The sequence below is a fragment of the Haemorhous mexicanus genome, chromosome 13 (assembly GCF_027477595.1).
Source record: "Haemorhous mexicanus isolate bHaeMex1 chromosome 13, bHaeMex1.pri, whole genome shotgun sequence".
In the NCBI taxonomy this organism is placed as follows: domain Eukaryota; kingdom Metazoa; phylum Chordata; class Aves; order Passeriformes; family Fringillidae; genus Haemorhous; species Haemorhous mexicanus.
In genome coordinates this window covers 15,669,036-15,696,001 of record NC_082353.1, presented here as the reverse complement: position 1 = coordinate 15,696,001, position 26,966 = coordinate 15,669,036, and the positions used below count along the sequence as shown (strand labels likewise).

The following is a 26,966-nucleotide window of genomic DNA, read 5'->3' as shown; positions in this document are numbered from 1 at the left end:
GGGAGTATAAGATAGCTTAAAGAAATAAGTAGTGGAGCACAACAAACTTGTGCTTCATCCACAGCAGGGAATAAATGCTTGGAAATCCAGTGAGAGATGAGAGACCTTGGTTGTGCTGTGTCCCTGTATCCAATGATTGCCACAAGGTGATAATCAGAGATGGTGAATAATGGAGGAGTTGAAGTCCTTTCTAATGGCAGTGCTGCACCTTCCTATCAGTGAAAGCTCAGATTACTGATATGGAGAAGGCGTTTCTTGTCTGATCATCAGCTAGTCTCTCGCTCCTGACTTATCTCTTTGCACACATCCCAGTCCTTGCTTGCTGCTCTCCCAGTTGTTGTTCACCACCTGCCATGGCCACATGCGCTCAGCAAACAGCTCACAGCAAGTTCTTCCTCCAATTGCCTGGCTGCCTTTTTAAAATCTGCTGTCTCTCCACCATGTTAACTCTGACTTTATAATAAGGCTGAGCATTCTGATTCGTAAATATCTATCACTCAGTTGAGTGGTGCTCAATTTCTGTGAGAACATCAGGATATTTTTCATCTTCAATGTTACAGTCAAACTTTCCAGTGTTACTCATGTTCATTCTTTCTCCTTCAATTTCTAGATGCTCATTATGGGCCAGGGTGGGGGGAGGAGGCAGATCCTGATATAGATAAACTGAGGTGGGGTGAGGCACTGAAACTTTCCCAAAGTCTCCTCTCTCTGTCCCAGGGTGAACGTGCTATTTTTCCCAGCCTCCTTTGGCTTTGCTCTACTTCTTCTCTGTACATGTGTCTTCATATCTTGTTTCAGCTCTGTATTAAGGCCTAAGGAGCTCATTGTGGAGCACCCCTCTGTCTTCAAGATCAAGGTGTGGAGGGGCTGGAGCTTGTATGAGCAGATGTGGGATGCCCTCCAGGTCACTCCTAGCTATGGGGTCTGTTGTTTTTAGTGACCCCAAACCCCAGAATAAACCAGGCAAACCATTCCCAGTTTGTGGGCAGAGGAATTAAACTGGACACCTGCTACCCAAGCCCAGGCAAAGCCAAGCTAGGGGTGCTGAGGCTGGAGGGGATGTGAGGGAGCAGGAGCCACACGGTGGCGATGTGATTATAGGGATCCCCACCGTGCCTAATCCAATGTGTATTTTGGGTGAGTAATTTGTTTATCAGCAGGTTATTTTAATCTAATTTTGGTCGTGTTTGTTATTCCAGACTATCTGTGCTTCCCAGAATCACTGGCTTGCATGTCTGTAAGGAAATTAGCTGGAGCTGCTCTCAGAGGCATTGGCTGAGCGGATATTGAGGGAGAAGGCTGGGGAAACGGGCAGGGCCCTTGGTGCAATGCTTGCCTGGGAAAATTGTAATGAGCAATTGAAAAAGACAGGTTGTGGTGACCTCCTGATGGTGCTGATTTCATCAAGACTGTTCTGTGTGCTAACAGCAGTTACTGCTAATGGCCTTTCCCTTCTCTCTTTCTAAATCTCCATTCTTTTACTATCTTGATCTTGCACAGCTTTTCATCTCTCATTTTCCTACTCTTTCCTCCCCATCTTCCATCAAATAACCTTTATTTAACCATTTACCGACTTTTTTATCAAACTATAAGATTTATATTTTGTGGCTGCTGGGATAAAATAATCATTGTCATTCTTTTCCTTTTATGTTGGCATGAAGGAGGGGCAAGTAACTCTGAGGAGAAGAAAGTGATATTCTAGCACAGAAGCAGATTAGGGAGTGGGAAAGGCCTGCACTATTTGCTTCTGAATTCATAATGCTTGACAAGAGATCTAGAGAGGCAGCTCTTTGATCTCAAGTGGAAATATCCCATTGTTAAACCATCCCAGTTCCTGTAGCCAACAGTACAATGTCTGAGATTTGCCTCAAACTGCACCAGGTACCCATGTCTCATCATCCATGGAAATCCTTATTATCCACCTCTGGATTCAAACTCCAGTGTCAGCTTGGCTCCAAATCCGTGATCACATCCTGTCGGGTATTCTGATCAGAGTTGAATTTTGCAGTTCCTTTCATGGTAATCTAAACCAAGCATTGTGTCTCTTTTTTGCTGAATTTTAGAATGCAAACAGTCTTGGTTCTATACTTGTATCTCTTTGAGAAGAGCCACTTTGTGGGAAAGAAAATAATTTTCCTATGTCCTTTATATTCCCTTCTCCCAGACTCTTCATTCACAGACATATTCCAAACTGATGTAACTCAGTGCTCCAAAGAAAAGTGTTGGCTTTTTCTCCTGGGGCATGACAACTTCCCGATGTTTTGCCTCTCAGGATAGGTGTAATAAAAACTAAGTATTGAGGAGCTGCATTGTTCTCTGTTGACATCCTTAATGATGATTGTTTACCTCCTTGTCTTGGCATGGGCAGTGTTTGTGCCTCCAGTGATGATCTGGCTTCTGTAAATTCAGTGCCTGAATTTGAGAAAGTCTTCCAAATTCTGGTGTCCTTGTTAAAACTCTTTCAAAGCACTTCAGTCAGAAAAAAATCAAACTGTAGATTTTGTGCAACTGTAGTTTTGTTTTTAATTTTATTTCTGGTTTTCTGAAAAGCAAAGAAGGAAAGGGAAACTGTTTAGGGCAAAACTGCAGGGTAGTCTTCTGGCTTCCACCATGAGCTGAGCTAATACCGCCTTCTTGCTGTAGAGCCCAGTGTGTCTGAAGTGATCCCAGCACTTCATGTGTGACTTGGTTTCTTCATGGGGACAATTAACCTTGTGTCTATAGAGAGCCCTTGTTCTTTTCTCTGCAAAAGTGGCCTCTCAATGACCAAATCTCCTACAGCAAAGAGAACACAGCTGTGTTACATCTTGCATTTTTTTTATTCCTAAGAGGCAATCACTAGAGCAGAGTGGAGAAGTTGGAGTTTTTCTTATTCCTTTCACTGCTTTAGGGGCCATAGGGTTAATTTAGCAGAGTATTCTTATCTCCAAGCTGTAGCAATGTATGTTCTTGGCATAATGAATCAGCTGAGTGGCATCAACAAAGAGATTTAAGCAGATAGACAGAAAGATAAATATCTCTTTGTTCTGCCTGGTAAGCAGTGCATTGCTCATCATATTTCAGGTTGACTGTAATTCAGTTCTTGATTAAATACACTGCATGTTTTCAAGTGGTACCTGTGTTCTTGGCAAGCACTTCAAAGGAGACAGGGTTGCAAAGAGGACTTCGGAAATGTCCCCAGTAGCACTGGTGGTCATGAGGCTTTCATCTCCTAGACTGAAAACCTGACTTTAGGCCCCCACCACAAAATGAGAATTCTGCCAGAACTGGGGATTTTTTCTAGATCCCCTTGCTAATTAAGATGTAACTTTAACCATTTGAGGCTTCTGCTTGTTGGCTGGGGACTCATGTCAGATGTTTCTGGTGAGCTGTATAGGTGATTCAGGTCCCATGTTTTGAGCTGCAGAGCCCAAACTTTCACTGATGAGCAGCACTGCCCTGGAAGCCATGAACAGAGGGGCAGGTCTTGAAAAGTGGGAAGCTAAGAAAGCATTGAATATTTTCATTTCACCCCAGTCTCATCAGGCAGAAGTGAAACTCTTGCAAAGAAAATAGAATTCTAGGGGCAGGTTTAGGGTTGTGGTGAAGACAGTGCTCCCCTGTCAGATGGCAGAATAAGGTTAGGAAGTCCGTCACAGGGTAGGAATCAGAGACTGTTCAGACAGATCTGATCTAATAGTTAGGTTAGTTTTAATAAAGCTGAGTATGTAAAATATTTAATGAGTACAGATGGATTGGAGGGCAATACTCTATTTACTATACTTAAGGTTAGAGTGGGATACAAAGATGAGCACATAAATTCACTATATGTTTTGAATGTCACATGCATGCAAAAAAATGTCACTTACCAACACACCTGTGTCTGGTGTCAGGTAAGGGATCCTCAGCCTTGAGGGGTAACCTTGGGTGCTGTCCCTGCTCAAGGGGAGGTCAGTGCCACACATCCAGCTGCTGTAGAGGGAGAGTTTATCCAATGGCTGCAGATATGGATAGCTTAAAGTGGTTGATGTATAGCCAGATTTTTGCTGTTAATGCAGCTTTGGCCACTGATCAGCCCAGTCTTTAGCCAAAGCAGGGTTTTATTTTGTTTGGTGCTGAATTCCCACTGATGGCCTCACAAGACAGGAATCCCTTCAGCCCACTCAAAATAGGAGGAACCAACCCCTGGGCACCTCTGAAAGCTTCATGGCAGGAAAACTTCCATTGCCACTGGCCACACCGAGGGAAAGGGCCTAACTAAAGAATATCAGGAAGAGGGTCAAAAGACAGGACATTTTGCCACTTTGCACACAGATTGTATGCATTCACTCCAGGAGGGGTGGTTCTTGCTGCCTACAAATCTGTGCAGTGCTGCTCGTACCTGTATGATTCATTTCCACCATCTGTATTTGTGCCAAAATATAGATAGATACCCATGCTGGTGCATCCCTAGATGCAGAGACCAACAGACACAGACAGGTGGGGAGGCCTCCTTTTTCCATTCTGCCTTCTGGAGATCTTGGCATACTTCCTCTTTCATTTATTCACTACTTTATTGACTATAGAACTGAAAAAATGGGAAAAAAATAAAGAAAAAACACTGACAGCACAGGAGAGCAGAAGAGAATCAATGAAATCAGACAGAAGAAACAAAATTAATGTGTTTTTTGCCCCTTCAGCAATTAATTCTCATTGCTTCTGATCAAAGGGTTCAGGGAAATCTAGTCCTGCCTCTCCATCTCTTTCTCTCAGAATAGACTATCTCAGCTTCATTTTGAAAAGAGACTGTTTTGATCCTGCAGGTGGAGAGTACTACAGAAAACATGTGAGGAAACAGCAAAATTATTCTGCTCACCTTCCTCCATGCTTTTCAATGAGTATTAAAACTAAAGCATAGGACAGTTGTGTGTTTTGATCCCTATGGAGCTGAGATTCAAATGTGGAAATCTGTCTTAAAAGATCACAGACACACTTTGAGAGAATTTTTTTCCAACAAATTCCCCAAGAAGGTCTACACACGGTGCTTCCCAGGTTTTCCCTCTTTCTATTGACATTGACACAGAAAGCTTAGACTTCAAGCTCTGTGTGCTAGAGGCTATAAAAGCCTAGATCTAGTCCAATTTCATCTGTCCCTGAACAGCTCAGGGAAGCTCTGAGTCTGATCTAAATTGTCCCTACCTTATGCTCCCCAACTCTGTCCTTCTTGTCATGTTTTATACACTTATTGACTTTTACAGAGCTTTCTGAGTAATTCTTCAAGGAAGATTGACTGATTTAAGGGGTTAGTCATCCTGCAGGTTAGTAAACATGACAGCTGGTTGAGGATTAACAGGAAATCATGAATAAAATCATTGGGATTGATAAGCAATTAAAGTTTTCTCACAGAGAGTCAAATAGAAAACAGAAATACAGAGTGAAGGTCAGAGGAGGAGGGTGACCTTCTCCATCTGACAACCACTGAGCCTCAGAGTTAGTGTAGGTGGTTACCAGCAAGGGGAGGCAGGACTAGAGAGCTGCAGGCCAAGGTGTGGGAGCCTGGGCAGAGCTGTGCAGGACTGGAATTGCTATGGGACCAGCAGGGTGCTGAGAAGATGCAGAGCAGCATTAAAAGGAGTTGGTAGCCTGGGCTGGGGGTGCTGGTTGGTGCCAATGGTAGAGAAAATTGCAGGACCTGGCCAGGTAGCAGAAAAACCCTCCAATCCCTCCTCCAGGTAGGGGTTTGCTCATCTACTGCAGAGAGCAGACTGAGAGAAGACTTCACTTCAGGTGGCTTCTTTCGCTTTTCCAAGATCTCTATTTACTTCATCACTGGGATTGAAGTTTGCTGCTCCTGCTGTTTCCTGCTTATTCCTTCCATGGCTTCTCTTCTTGCTGTTTTTCTTCAGGCAGCAATCTTTCTATTCTCTCACTTAACCTCTAGCTGCTTCTCCTGTCCCGTGAATCCCCACTGATGGATTTAAAGTTCCAGGTGTGAGAGGCTCTGGCACTTTGTTTAATGAAGTGGAAATGGATTGGAGCCCACCAGCTCTGGTACCAAGAGCCATCTGCTGTGAGCTGCAAGTGCTGATTGCTATTCAGAGAGCTGAGCTCCTGCCTTACATATGCTACCTGCCCCCCAGTTGATTACTGAGCTCCTGACAGCTTTTAATGCTTGTCACAGCAAGGAATGTCAGGGAAATTTAGGCAGGGTTGGTTTAAAGGGAGGGAGCCTGGGGTCTGGTGTGCCTTCATGTTTGTCCTGAGGGCCAGGGCGAGGAATGCAGTAGGTGAAGGGATGTGTTTTAGAAGCTCAGCAGACTTTGTATTATATCACAAGCTCTTATAAATCTTATATTTTTAGTAAATTTTTTTTGTAATTTTCTTGCCCATGCAGTAAAGCCTTTACATGTTACCTGAATGTGGCCTTTAAAATCTTGGAGCTAGGAAGCAACAGAAAAGAAGTCATGCTATTGCTCATGTTGGTGTTTTGTTAATTTTTAAATACTGTGGGTTTCCAGAATCACTTGATTCATGGCTTTCATTATACAGGTATTTGTGGGAATACATTTGGAAGTTAAAAATAATTTCTCTGGCTGTGACAGGACTGTACAGCCACAAGGTTTTTGAATTTGTTGATCTCAGCAAGGTGTTCTCTCAAGACTGAAGTGCAGCACAGTGCTGAAGATTTTATGCTGTTGACTACTCTTACTTTATTCAGCTTTTCTTACTCCTCAGGAGCTTTGGTAGTTTCAGGAAATCTTGTGGTGCTGCAACTGGAATTACGTTTATTAGCACTTGGGAGGAGATACAGGCTTGTAGTTTGGTTCATCTGGAGGGTTCCTGTTTCCAGACAGGACACTGTTGTGTTTTTTGGGGTGTTTTTTCATTTAACGTTCCAAGAACATAGGTCATGTTTAGCAAAGAACATTTTAAATTTTAAAAAAGTTTTAACTTTTTTTAAACTGAGATCATTAAGAATGAGCAGGTGTTAAAGTCTGAGTTCAAGCACTGAATTACCAAACAGGAGTTTAATTCAGCCTTTTCTCTCCTTTTCAGAGTCAAACAGCCGCAGGGCAGTGAACAGAGGCTACTTGGGTGAATTGCTGAGGCTCTACCAAGACTGGCATCGCAATGATGTCTCCAACAACTACATTTACATTCGTAGGGGCCTCCTGCTCTGCCTAAAGTACATCACCAACATCCAGCTGGGCAGGGAGACTTTCCTTGGTTCCCGGGGAATGGAGATTCTCTTCACAAGTGTGCAGGTAAATGGTGCTTTTTGTCTTTAAATTAGGTGATTTAGTGGTTATGGCTGGGTTCTACATCCCACTGCAGGAAATTCCGTCATTATATAAATTCAGGATAGGACATGCAGATGAAAAAACTGATTACATGAAGAACTATTGACTTTTACACTGTTAGTACTTTAGAAAAGCTGAAATGTTTCCATTTAAAACAAATCTTAATTCCGATGGGAATTCTAGTTCAGGCTTTTAGTGAATCCTTTCTCTTTCCCTGTGCATCCAGCTGCTTGGACATCTCCTGAAGAATACTGCAATATCTCTAGAGGGGAACTGCTTAGGTCTTTTGTGAGATTTTCCTTTACAATAACCAGATAATTCCACTCAATTAGCCTTTTAAACAAAGTGCTCATTTAGCCAAGCCTTTCCTAATGAGAAACATCCATCAACAGTTTTTCAGGAGGTTAAATTTTAATCTTGTGAAACATTAATGTGAGTTCAAGAAAGATGCCGTGGTCCTGCAGATGGGATGCCCATAAGATATAGAAAAGGCAGGCACAGAACAGTGAGAATTTCCTCAATCTCCTAGCAAAATGCTTCCTTAGGTTGCTTTGAACTTAGAGAAAATCACCTGTGTGATTCCCTAGGAGTGTTTCCATTGTCATTCTTACTGGCAATGCATTATCTCACTCTAGAACCATCAGAAAGACAGCCTGTCTCCTTCCCCTTAAAAAAAAAAAAATCCATTGCCTTATGATTCAGTGTGTTTTTCTTCCCCTTTTCCATCACTGTCATGAAGGATTCTTCTGTGAGTCATTTCTTACCAGCAGCCAATGGGAGACTTCTGGAATTTTTCACTTCATTTTTCTCATGAAGAATTGACCTTTTCTTTAGGTAGGATGAGGTGGCCAGAGCCAGCAGACCTCCCAAGGGATTGGCCTCTGTTAATGAGAAGTCCCTTTCTGAAGAAACATGAATAGGGTGGATGGAAAGAGCTGCTGAGGGTGGATGTTCCCTCTCAAGAGGCTCCCACAGCCCATGAAGCTTTCTGAGCTAACACCTCCTGATAGCTCAGCCTGGAGCAACTCCATAGCCAGTGCAAACATGGGGTCACCTTGGGTGCACAAACAGGAAATGGCATCCTAAGGCTCCAGTAAACACTGATAATGCTAATCCTTCCAAAGGTCAGAAGTGGAGCAGAAATGACAGCTTCAGGGGCCTCCAGTTTGCTTTTTCCCAGTGTGTGCTATTAGGGAGACCTTGGACAAGAAATAACCAAGGTTAATAGATTCAAAGCTCAATATTCTCTCACTGCTTCTTTGGGATATTGTCAGTCTTGCAGTGTCTCCAAGACATGAAGTGTTGGCAGGAGTCTGGCAGCCCTAGGAGATCTCACTCATGCTCTTCCCTTTCTAACCTGAGCTAGAGGCTGCTGCTGCTACAAAAATCTTCATAATTTTCATGAGAGAAAGATGGGAAATCTTGTCTCCTGAGATGGACAACGGGCTGTAACAAGAGAGAAAAAGATGAAGACAGGACAAGACAACTCTTGATTGGGAAAGCAATGGATCTGTGTGTGAACAGTATTTTAGTGCCTTTAGGGAATGCACTGGCTCTGATGATTAACCTGGACCAAACTCTGAGCAGCTAATGAGATTTTTAAGGTTCTAAAATCTGGCTAGAAAAGTTCTGCTGAAATTTTTAAAGCTTTTTGTTTGTTTGTTTGGCTTTTTGTTTTTCTTATATGCACATATTTATTGAAATGAAAACTATTTTGCCAGGGTGGGTTTTTTTAAACTCCAGTGGAAATTCTATTTACAAGGCTGGTTTTCAATTGAAACCTCTCTGGCTGCCGATTGTCTGGGCTGATGGACAGATGAAATACCTGAGCTTTTAATAGCCCTTAAGCTTATTTCTTTACAGGAGGAGCCAATAGTTCAAAAACTGTCACCTCACATAGATTAGAAATGACTGCTACTCAATTTGAGGAGAGTTTAGAGATATTTTAGAGGAATTTAGAGATATTTTGAATTCTACTCCTACCTGGAATGAAAAATAATTACAGATAATGAAATCATTCATGGAAAGGAAATACTTTCTGTTCCTGTTGCCTTTTCCTAGCTGCACTTAGATTTTCCTGACAGTTAAATGGTATATTCACATTAGCATTGTCTGGTTTTGTGTGCAGTGACAGAGCTGCCTACTCTGAGACAAGAAAACAGGTTTGTATGTGCTTTAGGAGATACCGCTGCATGGAATGCTATCTTGATAGTTTATCACTTTTCCATCTGCTTTCTTAGGCTTGCCTTGTTTCTCTTCAGCCTCCCCTACTACTCTAGGATAATATTATCCTATATTCCACTCTGTTTGCCAGTAGGAGCATCAATCAGCATCACTATCTTTTGTCTTACTGTCATATTGAAACCTCCCTTTTTTTTTTTATCGCTCTATATCACACGCCATAATATCTGTCCTATTCCAGATTCAGTGAAAAAAAGATTGTGTGGGGATTAAAAAGCAGATCTGAATCCAGGTTAGCTTTACATGAATTTTCTGAGCTAAGAATTTACTCTTCCCTCATTCACATTATCCCACCACAAAATAAATGGGATAGCTTACACACATACAAAGCAGTCTCCTGTCTGCTTCCCAGGTGTCAGTAAAAAGGGCTTTTCCAATACACTGATGTAATAATTTTCAGCCATTTGTAAACAGTGTTACCTCAGAATCTGAGAGCACTTTATGAGCAGTAATGAAAACAGTCCCACAAATTCCCTCTAAGGTATCTGAAGGCTTGTTTGCACTTGTGAACTAATTTGCTGTACAGAAAAATGACTTCCAAATAGCATCACTGAATAACTCCATCACTGAGTAACTCCATGTGTTGAAGTTCATTGTCTGGATGAACATGCCTTGGTCTTGACTATTTAAATTCACTTGGCAATGAATTAAGGAGGTTGTCCCAAGGCAGGCAATTAAGCAGTCCTGCATTCACTGTTTGAGCAAAAACAGATCAGTTTTAGTAAACTAAACTAATAGACTGTTGAGAATATTAGCCTGTTCCCATGTGTAGACAAACTTTCCTAATCTTTCCTTTAATAACAAGCAAACAAAGGCAACCATATGAAGCAGTGAATAAATTGAAACAGAAATAGAAGCCAGTTCTCCTTGGTGTTTGCTCTACCCAAAATAAAACTTTCCTCGGAGATGCTTTCATAATTTTCTTTTCTCTCCCCCTAGTTCCAAACAGCCAGAGAACCAGAAATACATATTAAAATTCTTGTAGTGAGTCTTGTAAGCATGTCAGCTTTAGATGATTTTTTCTAGCCTCCCTACAGGAATCCTGGTTAATCCCACAGAATCTTATAATGCTGTTCAATCATACATGAGAAAACAGTAAAATCCTCCCCAACCAAAAGAACCCCAGTACTGCCATTTTCCTGTTCCTGGTTATGATAAAGTACTTTATCACAGAATCATTTAGATTGGAAAAGGCCTTTAAGATTGAATCCAATCATTAACCCAGCACTCCCAAGTCCACCACTGAACAGTGTCACCTTTTCCTAGAAGATGAGGTTAATCAGGCAGAACCTGTGATCCAATGGTCACTTTATGTTCTTTTTTATGTTCTTTTGGCCCTCTGCCTGGTTCTGCTGAATGCTTGGATTGTCTGTTGTTCGTGGCTTTTTTTTTTTGGTGGGTTTTTTGTTTGTTTGTTTGGTTTGGTTTGGTTTGTTTTTGGGTTTTTTCTGTCCAGCCCAAATGCTGACTATGGGCTGTCAAGCAGTGACATGAAGCATCTGTTCTCCCCTCTTGGTTGTTCTATTTTATCTCTACTGCAGGGATGTAAAAGTATGAAATGGTAGTAGAATAAGTATTGCAATTCTCTTTTGCCTTGTAGCATATTCATGCTGCTTATTTAAGTTGCATTCCCATCCTGATGAGCTCAGTCTTAGTTCCAAACCACTGAAGAAAACATGCTGAGAGGCAGAGTGAAAATTGTGAATTTGGGTAGAATACTGCACTTATGACTCAGTCTCTCTGATGGAGGCTGTGCTTTGGGTGTGCTGTATTTGTGCAAACCGAAGGGCTGGATTTTCTGAGAATTGCACCCTTTGGTTTTAAACAACTTTGCCTTTGTGCAGCATTATCATTCCTTTATCCAAACTCCCTAACTCTTTTATATTAAAGACATACACTGTGATGTATGAAGATATACATCACTTCTATGATGTCTCAGGGGGTCTTTCTTTAGTTCTGTGGGAATTTTGGTTTGTTTTCTTTGCAACAAAAGTCTGAGGAGCTCACTTGCACAACAGTACAACAAAAACACAGAATATTCTGTGTCTTCAAAGTATACCTGGGCTCTAAAAAATCTTTACATGTCTGTTTCCTCCTCTGGATTATAGCAGTAGAAATTGTGGGATGCTTCAGCTATTAATTATTTTATGATTAGGTAATATATAGTGATCTTTCAGAATAGCTATTGGGCCTAGGGATTCAACCACAGGGAACAGAGTACAGTGGGAGCATATTCTCTTTGACAAGACATTGTGTACCCTGAACACACTGAAATAGTGGTGTTAACTCTGTTAGTGTATCTCTGTGGGTTTTGGCATGATTCTGTGCTGAAGCTGCAGAAGCACAGATTTTGGCATGTTTTGGCAGCCAAAACATACACGTGACAAGATTTTTTTCAAGAGTAAACCTGTAAGTCTTATAGAACTGGAAAACCAAGATTATGCTGTTTTGCTGCAGTTTATGGGTGTGAATCATGAGTGGTGAAGGGAATTATCTTCTCACCAGAAGAGGGGCTCTGCTCTGGGGGATTATGACAGGCAGGACTGCTGTAAAAGACTATTAATGTAGTTCTCCTTTGTTTCCTAGGAGTGTTTATCTTGTAAAAATCTGGATCCTATCATAACTACTGCGACTCATATTCTGAGAAAGTGCTACCCCAAGGAGCACCTGCCTGTGGTGACTGTAAGGAGTTCCTATTCCTTCCCTCTTCCTGGGAATGCCAATGCTGAGCCTCCATGTGAGGGATCTGAAGGTAAATGGCTAAAGGGTGAGCTCAGAAGGAGGAAAAGGAGCATGACATGAGAATTAAGTATGGGATGTGGGGAAGGGAGCCCTGGCATAATCCTGAGGTTTACAGTTAAAATTAATCTGATAACCTACAGAGTCACTCAGTAGGGAAAAAATTACTCCCAGGTCTTCTTGAAGCTGCAAGAGTCTGTTTGGAGAATAAATGAGAGAAGATGTAAAAGGGCAAGGCAAAAGCAAAAAATTTTTCTATTATCAAAAAAATAAAGGAGCAGAGTGGGTATAGCAGAGGCTGGAGATGCCATTGCTCCCCAGCAGCAGACAGAGATGTAATTGTGCCTGTGCATTGGCTGCTTGGGGGGTAAAAACTGCCCTGCAGCTTCTTCAGTAAAGAACTGCGAGAATTATTATCCTTTTCCCTTTCTAAAGTAAAAGCAGGCAGCAGTCATGCTGCATGAGTAAAAGATGGGAGCTCTTGCTGGAAAGCAGAGCTCAAGCACAGGCAGGACAGCCACTCTGCAGAAAAGGCTCCATGAAACACGGAAGAAATTTTTGCTACATTCAATTTTGTGTGGAAGATGCTGAAATACTATAACAATCATAGCAGTAAAACACCCTAATCTAGATAATACAGATTAAGAGCATCCTGTAATATCATTGCAGCCAAGCAGAAAATCTCTGTATTGCTTTGTAAAATGAGTTGGATCCATATCATGGGGACATTTGTCATGGTTTTGAAAGGCAGCGCTTGAGTCCAAGAGAACAGGGCTTTATAAACTGGGTGAATTAGTGCCAAATTCATTTATATAAGATTAACAAATGGGATTTGCTTTAATCAGGGTTGTGGTGGGTTGTGGACTGTGTGGCACACATAGAAGAATTTACATGTATTTCTCTTTGGGGTATGAGAGGGATATTAGGTTGAACACCTTTGTCAGTGTCTCCTTCCTACTTCCGCAGGTGACAGTGAAAGTGAAGGAGAGGAAGAGGATGAAAAAGACTGGGATAATGAGGATGTGGAGAGTAAAGAAGAAGTAGGTATACAAGCCATAGTTCCCATAATTATCTGCATACTGGAAAATAAAACATATTGTTGTCTGTTTTGACACCCTGAAAGACTATCTAAGCAGGAAATGTAGATGTGCATGTGGTCCCACGTGAACGCACTACATGGGTAATGGGAGGATACTTGAAAAAAGGGAAGGAGTATGCACTGACTTCCACTAAAAAGTGCCCTGAATTTATTCTATTCATTTTCATACTTGTCATCCGGGGTGGATGGCGTTTGGTGACTCCTCTGTTCCTGCACGGAGTCTGCCCAGAATCACATCCACAGTCAGGGATAAATGGTGGATCTTTGATCTGCTAGGCATATGCCAGGAAAATGGCACTTAGGGGAAATTGATTTATCATCTAGGAAAGGCTAACCCTCTTTTATTCCCATATCAGAGCATATTTGGGCTGGGCAGCTACCCTGAGGAAAAGGCTCGTTCTTTTAAGCCACAGCTGGTGCATTTGAACCTATATTCCTTCTTTATTTGCTGCTGCACACAGGCAAATAATAAAATGAATTATTCAACACTTCTCTGAATTCTCCCTTAGCACTCTCCCTGCAGTGGCCTAACTGGCAAAAAAAAAAAAAAAAAAAATTCTACCAGCTGAGGATGAGGGTGCAAACTTTTCTGTTGTGAAAATACGAACTAGCTCATGTGCAAATGTGAGGTAGTGGATGCTGCTAATAAGTCTTATCCACATAAAGTGGCTTGGGAAAGCAAATTAAAGAAATGAAGTTGCAAATAAAGTCTAATTAGAAATGATTGAGACTTCTGTGAAAGGGAGTTCTCATTACTTGCCCTGTCTTTTTCTCCTCAAATATTAAACTGATGTCACCCAGTAAAAAAAGGAAGTTAAACCCCTCCACACACATTATCTGAGTGTCCTAACTTGCCCCTGTCTGGCTGTTTTTATCTGACTATTAGAGCTCGTCAAGATGCTCATTAGGAATAAGGCTCATAGTGGATTTATCTCCTTCTTTAATTAGTTATTCATTCAGTAACAGCTCCTCTATGCTTCTGAACTATTTCATTATTCATAAGGATTTACCAAGTAGATGTAAGCAGTTTTGGGGTTGTCTTTTTTTTGCCTAAGAGCTTATTCTGAATATGAGTTTTAAATACTGTTTGTCTGGTTTGCTGGTCATATATCTCCTGTAAGAAACCTTGCTAAAGGGAAAGTAAGCAGGGAACGGATAATGAGCTTTCAGCTTACCCCCTTTTTTTTGTTAAAGATCTTTTGCACAAGGTTTGCTGGTATTGATGTGATTTGCAAACATTTTTGCAGCAACATAACCATGCATGCTAGCAACACCAACCAAACTGAAACTTGGTTCTACCCTTCCATCAGGAGCTGTTTAGAGTTCTATGAAAATAAAAATCACCACATCAGCCATTGATTCTTTTCCATCCAAAATTTGAAGCTTCTTATGCATCAGTATGCTCTGAGTGGCAAATCTTTTTCAACTGACCTCATGTTTCTGGCAGGTCCTCACTGCCTTTTCATCTCTGCCCAAACAACCCTTCAGACTCTGCTTTGTGACCCAAGTGTGGCTCAGGGTTTGAAATGCCATGGGCACTGGTGCATTCAGGCAATTTAACTTTTTTCTTTTTATAACAACTTTGGAAATTAATCTGTTTGTCAGGAATAAATAATTTCTTTGATGGCATTTGGTGGGACACAGACATGTTGAATTATTTGAATAATGCTGTAATGCAATGCCCAGTCATCAATGCCCTGTCTCCATCCTTTCCTCTTGCTCCAACTTTTTCCTGGTGTGGTTTTTTTTTTTTTGGTTTTATTTTGGGGGGGTGTTTGAGTTTTTTTTAATGTAAGACCTGAATGCTTGACACAGTTTAGCTTTGGTTCTCACCAAAACCATATCACCTCATGTGATATGGGTGAGGCTGCACATTAATACACAGCAGCCTTTGAGTGTGAAAGTTTCAGACACTGTTTTTATCCTCAATTCACTGATGGTTGAGATGGGCAGGTGTAATACACGTGCTTTTCTAATTCTGCTTTTGTAGGATTGTGACTTGGAAACAGATGTGAATAAATTGAGGTCAAGGCCAGTGCTTGACCGGCCAGAACAAGAGCTTGAAAAATATGAAGCTCTGTGTGCAGAACTTTTCCAGAATGTTCAGGTATGATTGTAGTGCAGTTTCCTTTATTTGTGAGTATTCTAGAATTTAAGAAACTCTTGAAAGGGAGTATTGACAAATAATAGCTAGACAAGGCTGTTTCAAAAGTGAACCTGTAAGTCTTACAGGACTAGAAAGCCAAAAATTATGACTTTTTGCAGTAGTTTATTGGTGTGAATCATGAGTGATAAAAAGAATGATGTTTGATGCACATTTGTTTGTGTGTAGATTAAGTAAGCACTGTTGAATCAATTGCCACACGAGAAATCTGTCAGATAATTTGTATCCTTGCTGGCAATTTCAACAGCAATATCAAAATCAAAATGAGATGTGAAAAGTAAATACTGTCAACTAATGGTTTGAAGGAAGAGGAGATTGCACTGCCACTGAATGAAATGAACAGTTCAAATAATTTTTTTCTAGTGGTGCTTGGGACAAAAAAAAAAAAAAAGGAATGTTGTACTCATTACAAGTTTTGGAATTTAAGAGAGCTGAAAACCCTGTTTCAAATATGAATTGGAAAAAGATCACTAGGTTAATTTATCTCCTGTACACAGAATATTGTAATACTGATTGTGACCATAAGTAGACAAATGGGATTAAATCATACTCCTGCATGAAGGTGGGGGTGGAGTTTTGCATGACAGACTGGCCACCTTTACCCTCCTGTAACATTTATAATTTTAAAAAAATGCCTTGCAAAATATCTTCCCTTCTTTGTTTGAATGATTGGTTTTGGTTGAGTCATCTGGGCGAGTCATCTCCAATCAGATCCTTTTGGGTTCTGAGGATTTCTGTTGAAACAGCTTTGTGGATAGAGAAATGCTGGCAGGTGCTCCATGCACTGATTTTTGCTCTGGCTGTTTTATTGGTTGAGTACAGTTTTGGGAGATGTGCAAATATTTCCTCTTTTCCCCCTTGAAAGGTTTCCTCTGGAAGGAGGCACAATCTGTCTGTGGTTTCTTTTAATTTCTTCTGGTTTTTAAATTTCAAGGAGCTCGAATTTGAGTCTGAGGAAAAGAAGAGCTTGGAGGACAGGACTGAGAGTCTTCCCTCTGCTCCCTCTCATTTCATTCCAAGTGCTACTTCTGTGAAGCATCCAAACTGCAGATGGAGAAACCAAAGTGTCACAGAGATGGGACCACATCCAGGAGAACAGGATTTCAAAGTCCCATTGCAGAGCTGGAGAAAGAAGGAGGAATGCATATGGGATAAGAATGATGAAAACAGAGACATTGCTGAAAAAGCCCAGGATAAAGACTTCTGTGAGGAGGAAGATCCAGCCAGGAGTCATGTGTTTGCTTTGTGCTCTCTCCTAAAAGATGCTGCTTGGTACAAAAAAGTGTTTTACCCTCATTGTGAGGCCTTGATCAATCCTAGTCCTGAAGGGAGGCTGGAGAGCTCCGATATGGTTAGAAATCTTCTGGAGAAACACCAAGGAGATATCCCATTCCACAGCCCCTGTTTCTATGCAGCCAGGGCCAAATGTGTGAAGTCCATCCCAGGCTACAGAGAGCTGGCATTCCCGGATTTCTGGGGTCACCAGCCACCTCCTTACAGCAAGCCCGTGCTGGAGCGCAAGCATGGGCTCCAAAGGTGATGGTTCTTTAAATTGGGGACCAAGCTGAGAGCTCTTGGGCTCAAAACTGGCTAATGTAGGTTCTGACTCTAGCAGCTCTGAATGCCTTAGGAAGTTATTGAGCAAATTTTTGGCTACCCAATTATGTGCCTCAGTTGACTGATCAATTCATCAGTGATGGGAATCTAAACTGGTTGTGAATCTATGACTTTGTTAGAACACAAATGAGAACAAGTCCATTTTAGAGATGGAGGGGCCTTTGTGTCCTTGTGAGATATGTTTCTGCCTTCAATCTAACTCTTTATTCAGTCACTTTAGTGCTTGCATCATTGGTCCCATCTGATTCTTTCAGAGAAAATCCTATCTGTCCTTTCAGAAAGGCCCTCTCATTATTTAGGTGCTCAGATGAGTGGGAAGCTGTGTTTTGAAGATGTGCTGGGAGAGAAAGCTCTTATCTACAGCTTTTTGGCTTGACATAGGCCTATATGCAATGACTTTATATTTCTTTTTAGTGGGATAGAGGATTATTAGTAGGCAGCAAAGATGGTGGGTTCTATGCTAAACTTCAGCATTGATCAACTAATGGCATTTATTAAGACTACTGATTTCTGACTATTAGGAGAATGATTCTTTCTGCAGTAAATATATGAGCTAGAAATCTTGTTTAGAGGGAAAATCACATGACCATCTTGCACTGTTGCTCTAAAAGCTCTGCTTTTATGGCTACAACAACATGTGTAACTGTATGGCTGAAATGGGACTAATCATATCATGCTTCAAGGCATAACATGAGTGCTTCAAAGGCCAGGAAGAAAATCTGGTATTCCACATTTGATCATCTTCAGGGATCAGAGAAGCTCTGTTTAATAATGAGTAGAAATCAGCTTGACTTATAGTCAATATTCACTATGAGTCAGACTAGTAGGTTTGAAAGTAATGGCAGATATTTCCACACAGGGTAAGACTGGCTGCTTGGGGCTTGGCATTGACTGGGAAAAACTGAGGATAAATCAGTTCAATCCAGTAGTGAATAAAGAATCTCCCAGAATTAGTCATTTAACCCAAAAGGCAATGTCTTGTAGTGGGAATGGAGCAGAAGTGTTCTCACGATGGGAAAAATAAAAGTTCACCTGGAATTAGCACATGGAAGTCCTTTCCAGTCCTTAAAAAGAATTTCCTAAGACTCTTTCTAGAAGAATATATCAATATTTTTCATACTGTCACTACAATTTGCTGATTTGCTGCTTTCTTTTTCCCAGAGACAAAGTCCTTGATGATGTTCGCCGCCTAATCCAGCCCGGGGATGTGATAGGAAGAACTGTGTTTGATTTGGATGATCCCAGGTGGGTCCCTTAAATTGAATGCTGCAACCAGGGGCACTGTCAGTGCTGTCACTGAGCTCAGTTTACTTGATCAGCTCTGATAAAGGCAAAGTAACAGGAGGTAAAAGCCTAACAGAAAAAATGTCCAGGAGGGGTAGATTGTTTCTAAGTGACTCCAGGGAAAGGATTTGTTGTGGAAACCCCTGGAGCAGGAAATCATCAGAACTTTTAGATAGAACAAGAAAATCCATACATCAAAGGGACTGTGGGTTGTCCCTGGATCTGTCTGCATTGCGTGCAGTGATTTGGAGCAAGGGTGAAGACTGGTGCTGGGAACTGTACAGACAAATCCATCTTTTCCACCCCCTGTGGCAGAATTGCCCATGGAGTGTCTGCACAGCCAGTGCCACAGGCTGTAATTGCACCCTGTTTCATAAGGGTGGCACGCACACAGCACTTCAAAAAAACCCCTCAAACATCTGGCCTTGTGAAAGCTTTGAGCACTCAACTCTGGTCTGTGAGAAGATGTAGCACTGGGCAGTTGAGAGGGTCCCAAATTTAAAGACATTGCATTCAGAGGAAGGATGAACTTGGAGAACATTCTTTGGAGCAGAAAAGAGGTGAGAGTTTGAGGTAGGAGAAAGTTATCAAGTTGGTTAGGATTAATTTAAGGATTTCTAAGCAGCTTGAGAAAGAAACGCTACAGATCAAGGAAGAGTAATTGTATAAAGCTGCCTTCTGTAATTAATATAATAATTGGAATAGTCCAGTGGGAAAGTAACTGGAATAAAGAAAGCAAACATGGACAGTGACAAAAAAAAATATTGGGAAAAGGAAAGATATGATTTAGAATTACTAAGCAAGAGAGAAAAGCTGCATTGGATAGGAAGGTTATGGATTTGCTCACCTCCTCCTCCTTCCCAGGGTCTTGTTCATTAAAAAAAAAAATTAAACAAATTTTAGCATAGAAAAGGTGCTGGGGAAAACTTGTCTTTGAAGCAATCTGCTACAGGTGTCCTTGCTTTGCTTTCCAGCAGTCTCTCAAGCCCAGCTGCTCCAGGCTGTCTGACATTTTTCTCCAAGTTTGAGTCGGGAAACCTTCGGAAGGCGATCCAAGTGCGTGAGTAAGTACCCCTGCACAGAGTGTCCCAGCCTGCCTGCTGCTGTGACCACAGTGTGGGATGGTGGCCTTCTCCTGGCCTTGCAAAGGGTCAGCCAGGGAAGCAGCTTAGATGTTGTGGAGCTTATTATGCCTTCTAACACCTGGATGTCACAGAAGGAACATGATTAAGAAAACAGAGCTCAAAATGTTTTGACTATTATAGTGTGAGTATTTAATGGTGTTTGATGGTGATGCTCACAAAATATCAATCAATTTGACTGCATAGCCTGCTGTCAGTGTGTTCAGTGGCAGACAGGGGGTGCTAATGACCACTGCTTTTATTATTTTCCTTCACAGGTTTGAGTATGACCTAATTATGAATGCAGATGTGAACAGCAGCCAGCACCACCAGTGGTTCTACTTTGAGGTCCGTGACATGAAGTCGGCGGTTCCCTATCGCTTCAACATCATCAACTGTGAGAAGCTCAACAGCCAGTTTAATTATGGTATGAGCCTCTGGGGAATTGGGGCAGCCTTCTCTTCACAAAAATATCTTTTTAGTGCCATAAAGGTTTCAAACTCCCCATGTCTATAAGTATAAGGGAGACTGTAGATTCAATCTTATCTGCCCTGAAGTCCACTGAAAAAGTCACTTTAGATTTGTCAAGGAACCTTTGTCTATCCTCAGGAGGACTGAGGAGGAAACTGAGTATTGAGACTTGGGAGAGGATTTGTGGGGGAAATAAACATCACTGTTGTGTTTATAGACCAGAACTGAAGAAGAATGGCACTTGGGTGGGGAGAGCTGAGGGGGAAAGGCAATCTCTTGGAACTGAATGAGCAGCACAGGGTTGGAAAGGACTTCTAAGATTTAAATAAATGTGATAATCCTCAAACAAATATTCATGATTCTTTGATCTCATCTAGTAAGACATCTTTGGACCAACTGAAATTTTTGTTGATATTAATGATGATAAAAAATTCTGTTCCTTGCTGTCCTTGAGCTCCTGTCATGGTTCAGGAGAAAGGCAGAATTGTGCAGAAATAGGCAGGGCAAATCCCATCTTTTAATGCCTGTTTTAGACAGAAATTATTAGGCATGGGCTGGGGGTTTTCTTGGTTTGTTTCCATGGAGCTCTGTTAATTTGCACCAGCTCAAGACCTGTCTCAGAATGCTTAATAAGTCTATAATATTAGACTTTGCATTCCTCTGAAGCCCTGTGGCTACAGCCTCTAGCATCACCAGGACGACTCTCTGAGGATCAATGTACCTAAAACAGCCTCAGGAGGTGGGATCACTTGTATGTGTGAAACTAGCTGGATGAGTGACATGACAAATTAAAAGGCATTTACTCTTTAATCCAAAGGGCTGAAGTTCAAGTATTCATACAGACCCCAATCAAATTTTTTTGGTCATCTTATACTCCTTACCTGAATTATCAAACAGTTCAGTGTGGTGTGTGTGGTAGGAGCCTGAAAATGAAGGATGGTCATGTCCTATTTTAAACCACAATGCAATTGTTGATGTAGCCCCTAGTCCCTTCACTCTTGTAGCCAGAGATTCAGGCTATTATTGGTGGAAGATTCTTATCTGCTAGTTTGGCTGTTGTCAGCATTTATAATCTAATTTTGTGTACCTGAAACCGCACATGACTCACATGTTCAAGCATGCAATGAATAATATATTTGGAAGAGAAATGTGAAAATACCATCTGGACTAAGGAGGGAGGCTAAGCCATGGCTTGCTTTTGGATGGCTTGTTTGTGGGGTTGGCTATTGGCAATACCTCTGTGGGTTCCTTTTGCTGCTCTGGGCAGGCAGTGAAGCTCCAGCTTTTCTAGCTTGGCTGAGCAAGGCTCACTACCCCTTCCAGCACATGCAGAGCATTTGCACAGAGCAGTGGTGAGAGATGCTGTTTATTTGTCACATTCCCTCTGCACCTTCCTGGGCTAATGCCCACACTCTGAGACAAAAAGCCTGCAGTTGTGAGGTAGTGCCAAAGTGCCCTGGGTGGCAATTCTTTGCAGCTCCTGGTTACTTGTCTGGTTTGATTTTTCCCATTTGCTCTTGGTTAGATGGCACTGTGTGACTTTCAAATCAGCAGAAAGGATTTTTAATGAAATAGTTGTGGCCAGGAGCAGAGTGAGACAGGAGGCACAACCTCCACCTCTCTCCTTCCCCCTCTTTCACTAACTTACTCTGCCATGGGAGATTTTATCAGAATCCTGACTTCAGTTTGTTTTCCAAAACTGAACATTTCCAAAGGGGAAGAAAAAAGGAAAAACTGGTGATTTTTTTTTTTTTCCCAATTAGAATGAGTAGCAACCATTGCTCTGAGACAGTTTTGTGTGTGAGTCCTTTGGACTCAGAAGGGCAGGAGCTGGCATTCAGAATATTAAGACCCCTGCAGACACTGAGCCTCTCATCCCTTCCCTGATCACCTGGACAGGCCTGTGTCTCTCAAAATTCGTGGTGACCATGTCCTGGTACCAAACACAGAATTGCCTTTTGTAGATAACTCGCAGCACTGGTTCAGAAAACAGCATTATAGAGGCTGCTCCTGGCTGTGGTGAGTTAGTGCTGCCCCACAGCACAGCCCAAGGGGAGCTGGGAAGGCATTGCTGCTTCCACTTCTGGCCTCCAACAGTGCTGGGGAGTTTAACAGAGAAACCCAAAGGAAGAAGGGAACTGAATAGCTGTTAATGGAAATGTGTCATCAGTATTAATGATTTTCAAGCATCACCTCCCCCCATCACAAAAACAGCCAAGAGAAGGCTTGGGGGGCAACTTATCAACATGCAAAAATACCTGGGAGGGCATTTTTCTCTTTCTTAAATGTGCTCTCACAGAAGTGGTGCCAGCATCATTGCTGGGCTCAGCTGTGGCTGACAGGAGCCTCCCCTGCAGCCCCTGGCCAGGGACTCCCTGTGCAGAGAGCTCTGCTGGAGAGGGCAGCATCCTCACCCTGCCCTAAAGAGCAGGCAGGTGTGTGCAGCAAAGGACATTGATACAAACACTCCCTGCAGGTGGGCTGGCTTCATGGAGCTGTGAGTAATGGATGTGCGACTCAGATCAGAGGAAGCCTTGCCCCCTCAGGGCAGGAGATGGTAATATTTTGGAGGTCAGGAAGAGGTCATGCTCGGGGATAATGCAGTACAAGGATGGATGCTATTGTTATCAGCATTTATGATGCTTAGGTGTTATTTAGCACTAATAGTAAGTTTAAAACCTTGTAATTTTGCTTGCTGATTTTGGAAGGCAGGGTTCTGAATGCACCACAGGTCTCTGATGCTACGGTAGGATTAAGAGTTCAATAATAGTGCAGCCAAGCATAAAATATTAGACTAACCAAATTACTGATCTTGTTGATGCCTTGATTCATATTTTTTCTTTCCCTTCCTCTGTTTGTAAACAAAATGGCTTGCAAAGGCCAGAAGAATAATTTATTTTTTTTAATAAACTTCTTTCAGCTCATTTCTTCTGGAGGGACTTTTTGTACAGACATGGCTGTCTCAGAACAAAACACATGGCTTTGGGAATATATTTACTCTGCATAAACTATCAGCAGAGAGAGCACAGACAAAATATTGATGCTTCTTCTTTAGCCTTTTCCTTCCCATCCCAGCCAGGGATGTCACATCACCTGAACCTGTGCTGCTTTCTGCAGGCATGCAGCTGGTGATGTACTCCGTGAGGGAAGCTCTCCAGGGCAGGCCTCGCTGGACTCGGGCGGGCCAGGAGATCTGCTACTACAAGTAAGTGCACTTTTGGTGGGTAAATTGTGCCTTCCTTTCTCTACTGGTGGGCTCCTGTTAACTGCACTGATGTCATGAGCCTCTTGCCACCAGTGCCCCCTATTTCAGATGTCTGTAATTGGTGCTGGCTCAATGTGTTGTGTGCTTCCACCCTCAGACAACAGCCACAAGTGAGATCTTGCTGTTAGATGCCAGGGAATGTGCAGAATTCCCTTGCCCAGAGGGAAGCAGAAGGAAAGGAGAAGTAGAGTAGTTGTTTTTTCCTCTGGCTGGGAAGAAAAGAGATGGATGGGTTCATTGTTTTTCTGTTGCATACTCAGACTTTTGCAAGAGATGTAGGAGCTGAGGAGGCAAGGAATGGGTTGAATATACAGCAGTGGTGTAAAGGAAACCTGACAAGCTCAGTGCTGATATTTGGGCAAGTTCCCTGTTTCAGGCTGCTTTTGCAGTGTGCCAGAGCCTCAGAAGAAGTTGTCCCAGTTTCTGTTGGAATTTTTTTTTTTTAGGGGTAGGGTGGGGATGGGTTGAAGGCACAGATTATCCTCTCTCAGCCTAGCATCTGTCTGCAGCAATTTGAGTAGCTATCTTATTTTGTTTCAAGTACTCTTTGCTGACCTTCATGCACCTGACCTTAATCTTTTCTACCTCAAGAGCTCACATATGTGGTTCAGTGGTTTTCTTTCACATGCCTGTAATCTCTGGCTTCTCTGAGTATGGGCAGACTTTTCATGCTGGATGCCATTGCAGTGGCTTCCCATATCATTAGCAAGGCAGCTATTGTGCAGTGATTAAACAGCAGCTGACTTCCAAGATTAAGCCATGATTGTGCAATTAAGCCTGTAATCAGATTCTTGTTCAGAATATATGAGAGAATTGTTTTATTGATTTGGAATATTCTGTGTTTTCTAGCTGTACATTGAATTATATGTCAACATAATCATCTAGGATAAGTACTTGTTGTTTCTCATTTTTTGTGTGTTCCTGGTTCTCACATATTTTTGTATGCACAAGAATGTGCATGCACACACATAAATACATTTTCACCTCTGCTGAAACTTTAATGTTTTTCTTTCAGTGATTATGAAAGAGATTCTCAGTCATTAGAAGTTATAGGGGGGAGGGAATGTGAAACTAGTGTGGTTGGGGCTGCTCAGGCTTTGTCTCAGCAGAGGAGTTGGGATTCCTACAGTGAGATCACACTGCCAGTATTTTGGGGAAAGAGCTCACTTCAGTTCCCTTCCCTCTGGTCACAGGTATCCTAAGGGGGTCTGCATATTTTGAAGGGGATCTCATCCAATTATTTTTACCAGGAGTTATTAATAAATATGGGAAAATAGTGATGCACTTTGAAAACTACAGAGGAACCCAGGCATGCCTTTGACAGCTTTTACAGAGAGACACCTCTGAGCTGAAGGACAGGGGGAGGAAAAGCTTGTTGGTGAGATGTCTGTGTGAAGCAGGTTGGCTGATCTTTGGCATTCATCTTCCCTGTGGATGGGGTAGTTTACTCATAAAGATGAATGCTGTGGCACAGCTGTGTCACTGTCTTCCTTTCTCATAGGTCTCACAAGAGTTTTTATGTTGTGGAGAATATTAGCAGAGCTCTTGTCAGAAAATAGCTGAGTGACACTTCTGCTCTATTTTATTGTCTCTGTGAAGTGACAGGATACACCCATGATAAACAGTGGCAGTTACAATAAGATCATCTAATTCTCTTGCTGTCTTGGCAGCTTTTGTGCACTGAATAATATTCCTTTCTAGCAAATTATTTAAGGAATAATGGCAGCTGAGTGTTGAATTGGTGACAATGTGCTTGTGCCTTTGGTTTCATGGCTCATTCTAAGCATATTATCTAACCTCCAGCTTTTTCAGACAGCAGTCAGGTCAGATAGTTATGAGGTACACGGAGTGTTTTGTTCTCACATCAGCACTAACAATTTGGCTGTTTAGTGATCACAACAATGTCAGAATTAGGCCTTCTCTTTTCAGCATCTTTATAATCACATTAGATGAAATAAACATCATAACATTAGCAGGTCACTTCTCTGCTGTAATGATATCTGGGAGAGGGTGAGACATCAGCCTCTCTCTGAGAGCACCTGGCCTTTGCAGTGTGGCTGAACACCTTAATGGCACAATGGCTGGGGGAATATTCTACTTCAGCTGGGATTCTGCCTGAAATATTGACAACAAAATATCTTATCATGGATTTGCCCTTTGGAAAGGAAGTTCTGTTGTGCATTTTTTACTTTCCAGTATGGCAGACCCCAAAATAACAGTCATGCCCAGTAAATTGTTGAATACTACTTTTTATGGTATGAATCAGGGTGTTACTAAAGTGTCTTGCACTTAACCACACTTAGAGATGTAAAGAAGTCCAGACATGGAAAATGAGGACACCACACTTCAGGTGGGGAGTATTTTGGACAAAGGGAATACATTAACAGATTAGAAGAGAGAAACAGTCTACTTTCCATTTGAACTGTGTTTTGAAATGGCCCAGAAGTCTGGGATATTGATACTTTCTTTGGTGATTTTAGTCTAAACTGAAAATGCCATAATCCATCATCTAACAGTACTAAAATATATTTAGTACTAAAATAGTAATTCAGTACTAAATTACATTTAGTATTTTACAATACTAAATGCTGCAGATAGGAAGTCTAAAGATCAGATGGCCAAGGGATATTGCTCCTGAATCACTTGGTGCTTTTGAATTCCTCAGTTACAGCCCAGCTCCTTTCCTGTCCAAGCTGCTTCACCTGTCTATGTCTGTTTCCCACCTTGCAAAGGGTGGAAAATTAGAGTCACTTATCTGCAACCAAAAGAATAGAATAGATAAATGGGGAAGATGTTTTAATCAGATAGTGTTTGCAAAGATTTTTCTCTTAAGCTCAAAAAATTGCAGAGTAAGAGATAAGTAGTACTATAATTATTATTAATTAACTCTTCATCACTTCTATGCTGGAAATACAATACTTGTGCATTTTTTTCTGAAGGAGAGCAGCAAACAAAGAGATTTCACTGCTACAAAGTGACTGAAAGGCACAGTAGATACAGCTTACCTCTTCATTGAGAAAACTACTCTTGGGTCTCTTTTTTTTTTTTTTTCTCTCCAATAATCAGTGTGTTGGCCTCTAGAGAGCATGAGAGACTTTCAACATGTTTTTGAAAGGGAAGACAAATAAGGGAGTGGGGACCAGATGTTGCCACAGCCTTTTATTCCTTTCCTTTTCCTTGCTTGTTACTTTAGGCTCCATGCTGATATGGTAGGGTGTTGTGATGAAAAAGTGGTGAGGAACTAAAAAGCATCAATCTGGAGGAAAAAGGAAGCAATAGAGCTATTTTGGCTTGACAGCAGTAGGAGGAGAGAGAGGCACAGAGGAAAAAAGTTATTTTTTTTAGGTTTCTTTCAAAAATATTCAGAGGTACTGCTTTGTATGATGGATTGTGAGGAGACCAGATTATATACAGTAAAAGTAAATGATCATTTACACTGCTTGCACACAGGGGTTTTTCTTTTCAGTGCAAGACTGAAGAATATAGAAGCCAAAGCCACCTGTAAAGTTGATGTTACTGCCAGATAGCTTGCTATGGATTGAAGCAGGTGTCAAGAAGTGATTCAAAAGTCTGGAAATGTCTTTTCTGGGTGGGTAGTTGGGTGGAACAGCAGAGATGCTGGGAACAAGGATGAAATGTGCTGCCCAGCAAGTGCTGTTGAGAGCATCCCTGCCCTGGGGATCGTGTCTGAGCGGGCAGGAGTGAG

General features: G+C 41.7%; 1 protein-coding gene across 4 annotated transcripts in view; it reads left to right on the top strand.

Annotated features, from left to right (window-relative positions):
• AGBL1 (AGBL carboxypeptidase 1) overlaps positions 1-26,966 on the top strand; it is a 378,644-nt gene that overhangs the window by 57,611 nt on the left and 294,067 nt on the right. For 3 of the 4 annotated variants that reach the window (XM_059858557.1, XM_059858553.1, XM_059858555.1), the window contains exons 7-15: positions 7,015-7,223; positions 12,087-12,252; positions 13,206-13,279; positions 15,329-15,445; positions 16,437-17,038; positions 18,281-18,364; positions 19,378-19,467; positions 19,803-19,951; positions 23,113-23,200. In XM_059858557.1, coding sequence (XP_059714540.1) covers positions 7,015-7,223; positions 12,087-12,252; positions 13,206-13,279; positions 15,329-15,445; positions 16,437-17,038; positions 18,281-18,364; positions 19,378-19,467; positions 19,803-19,951; positions 23,113-23,200 — 1,579 coding nt within the window. The remainder of the gene's footprint in view (positions 1-7,014; positions 7,224-12,086; positions 12,253-13,205; positions 13,280-15,328; positions 15,446-16,436; positions 17,039-18,280; positions 18,365-19,377; positions 19,468-19,802; positions 19,952-23,112; positions 23,201-26,966) is intronic. The other variant, XM_059858554.1, reaches the window with a different exon arrangement.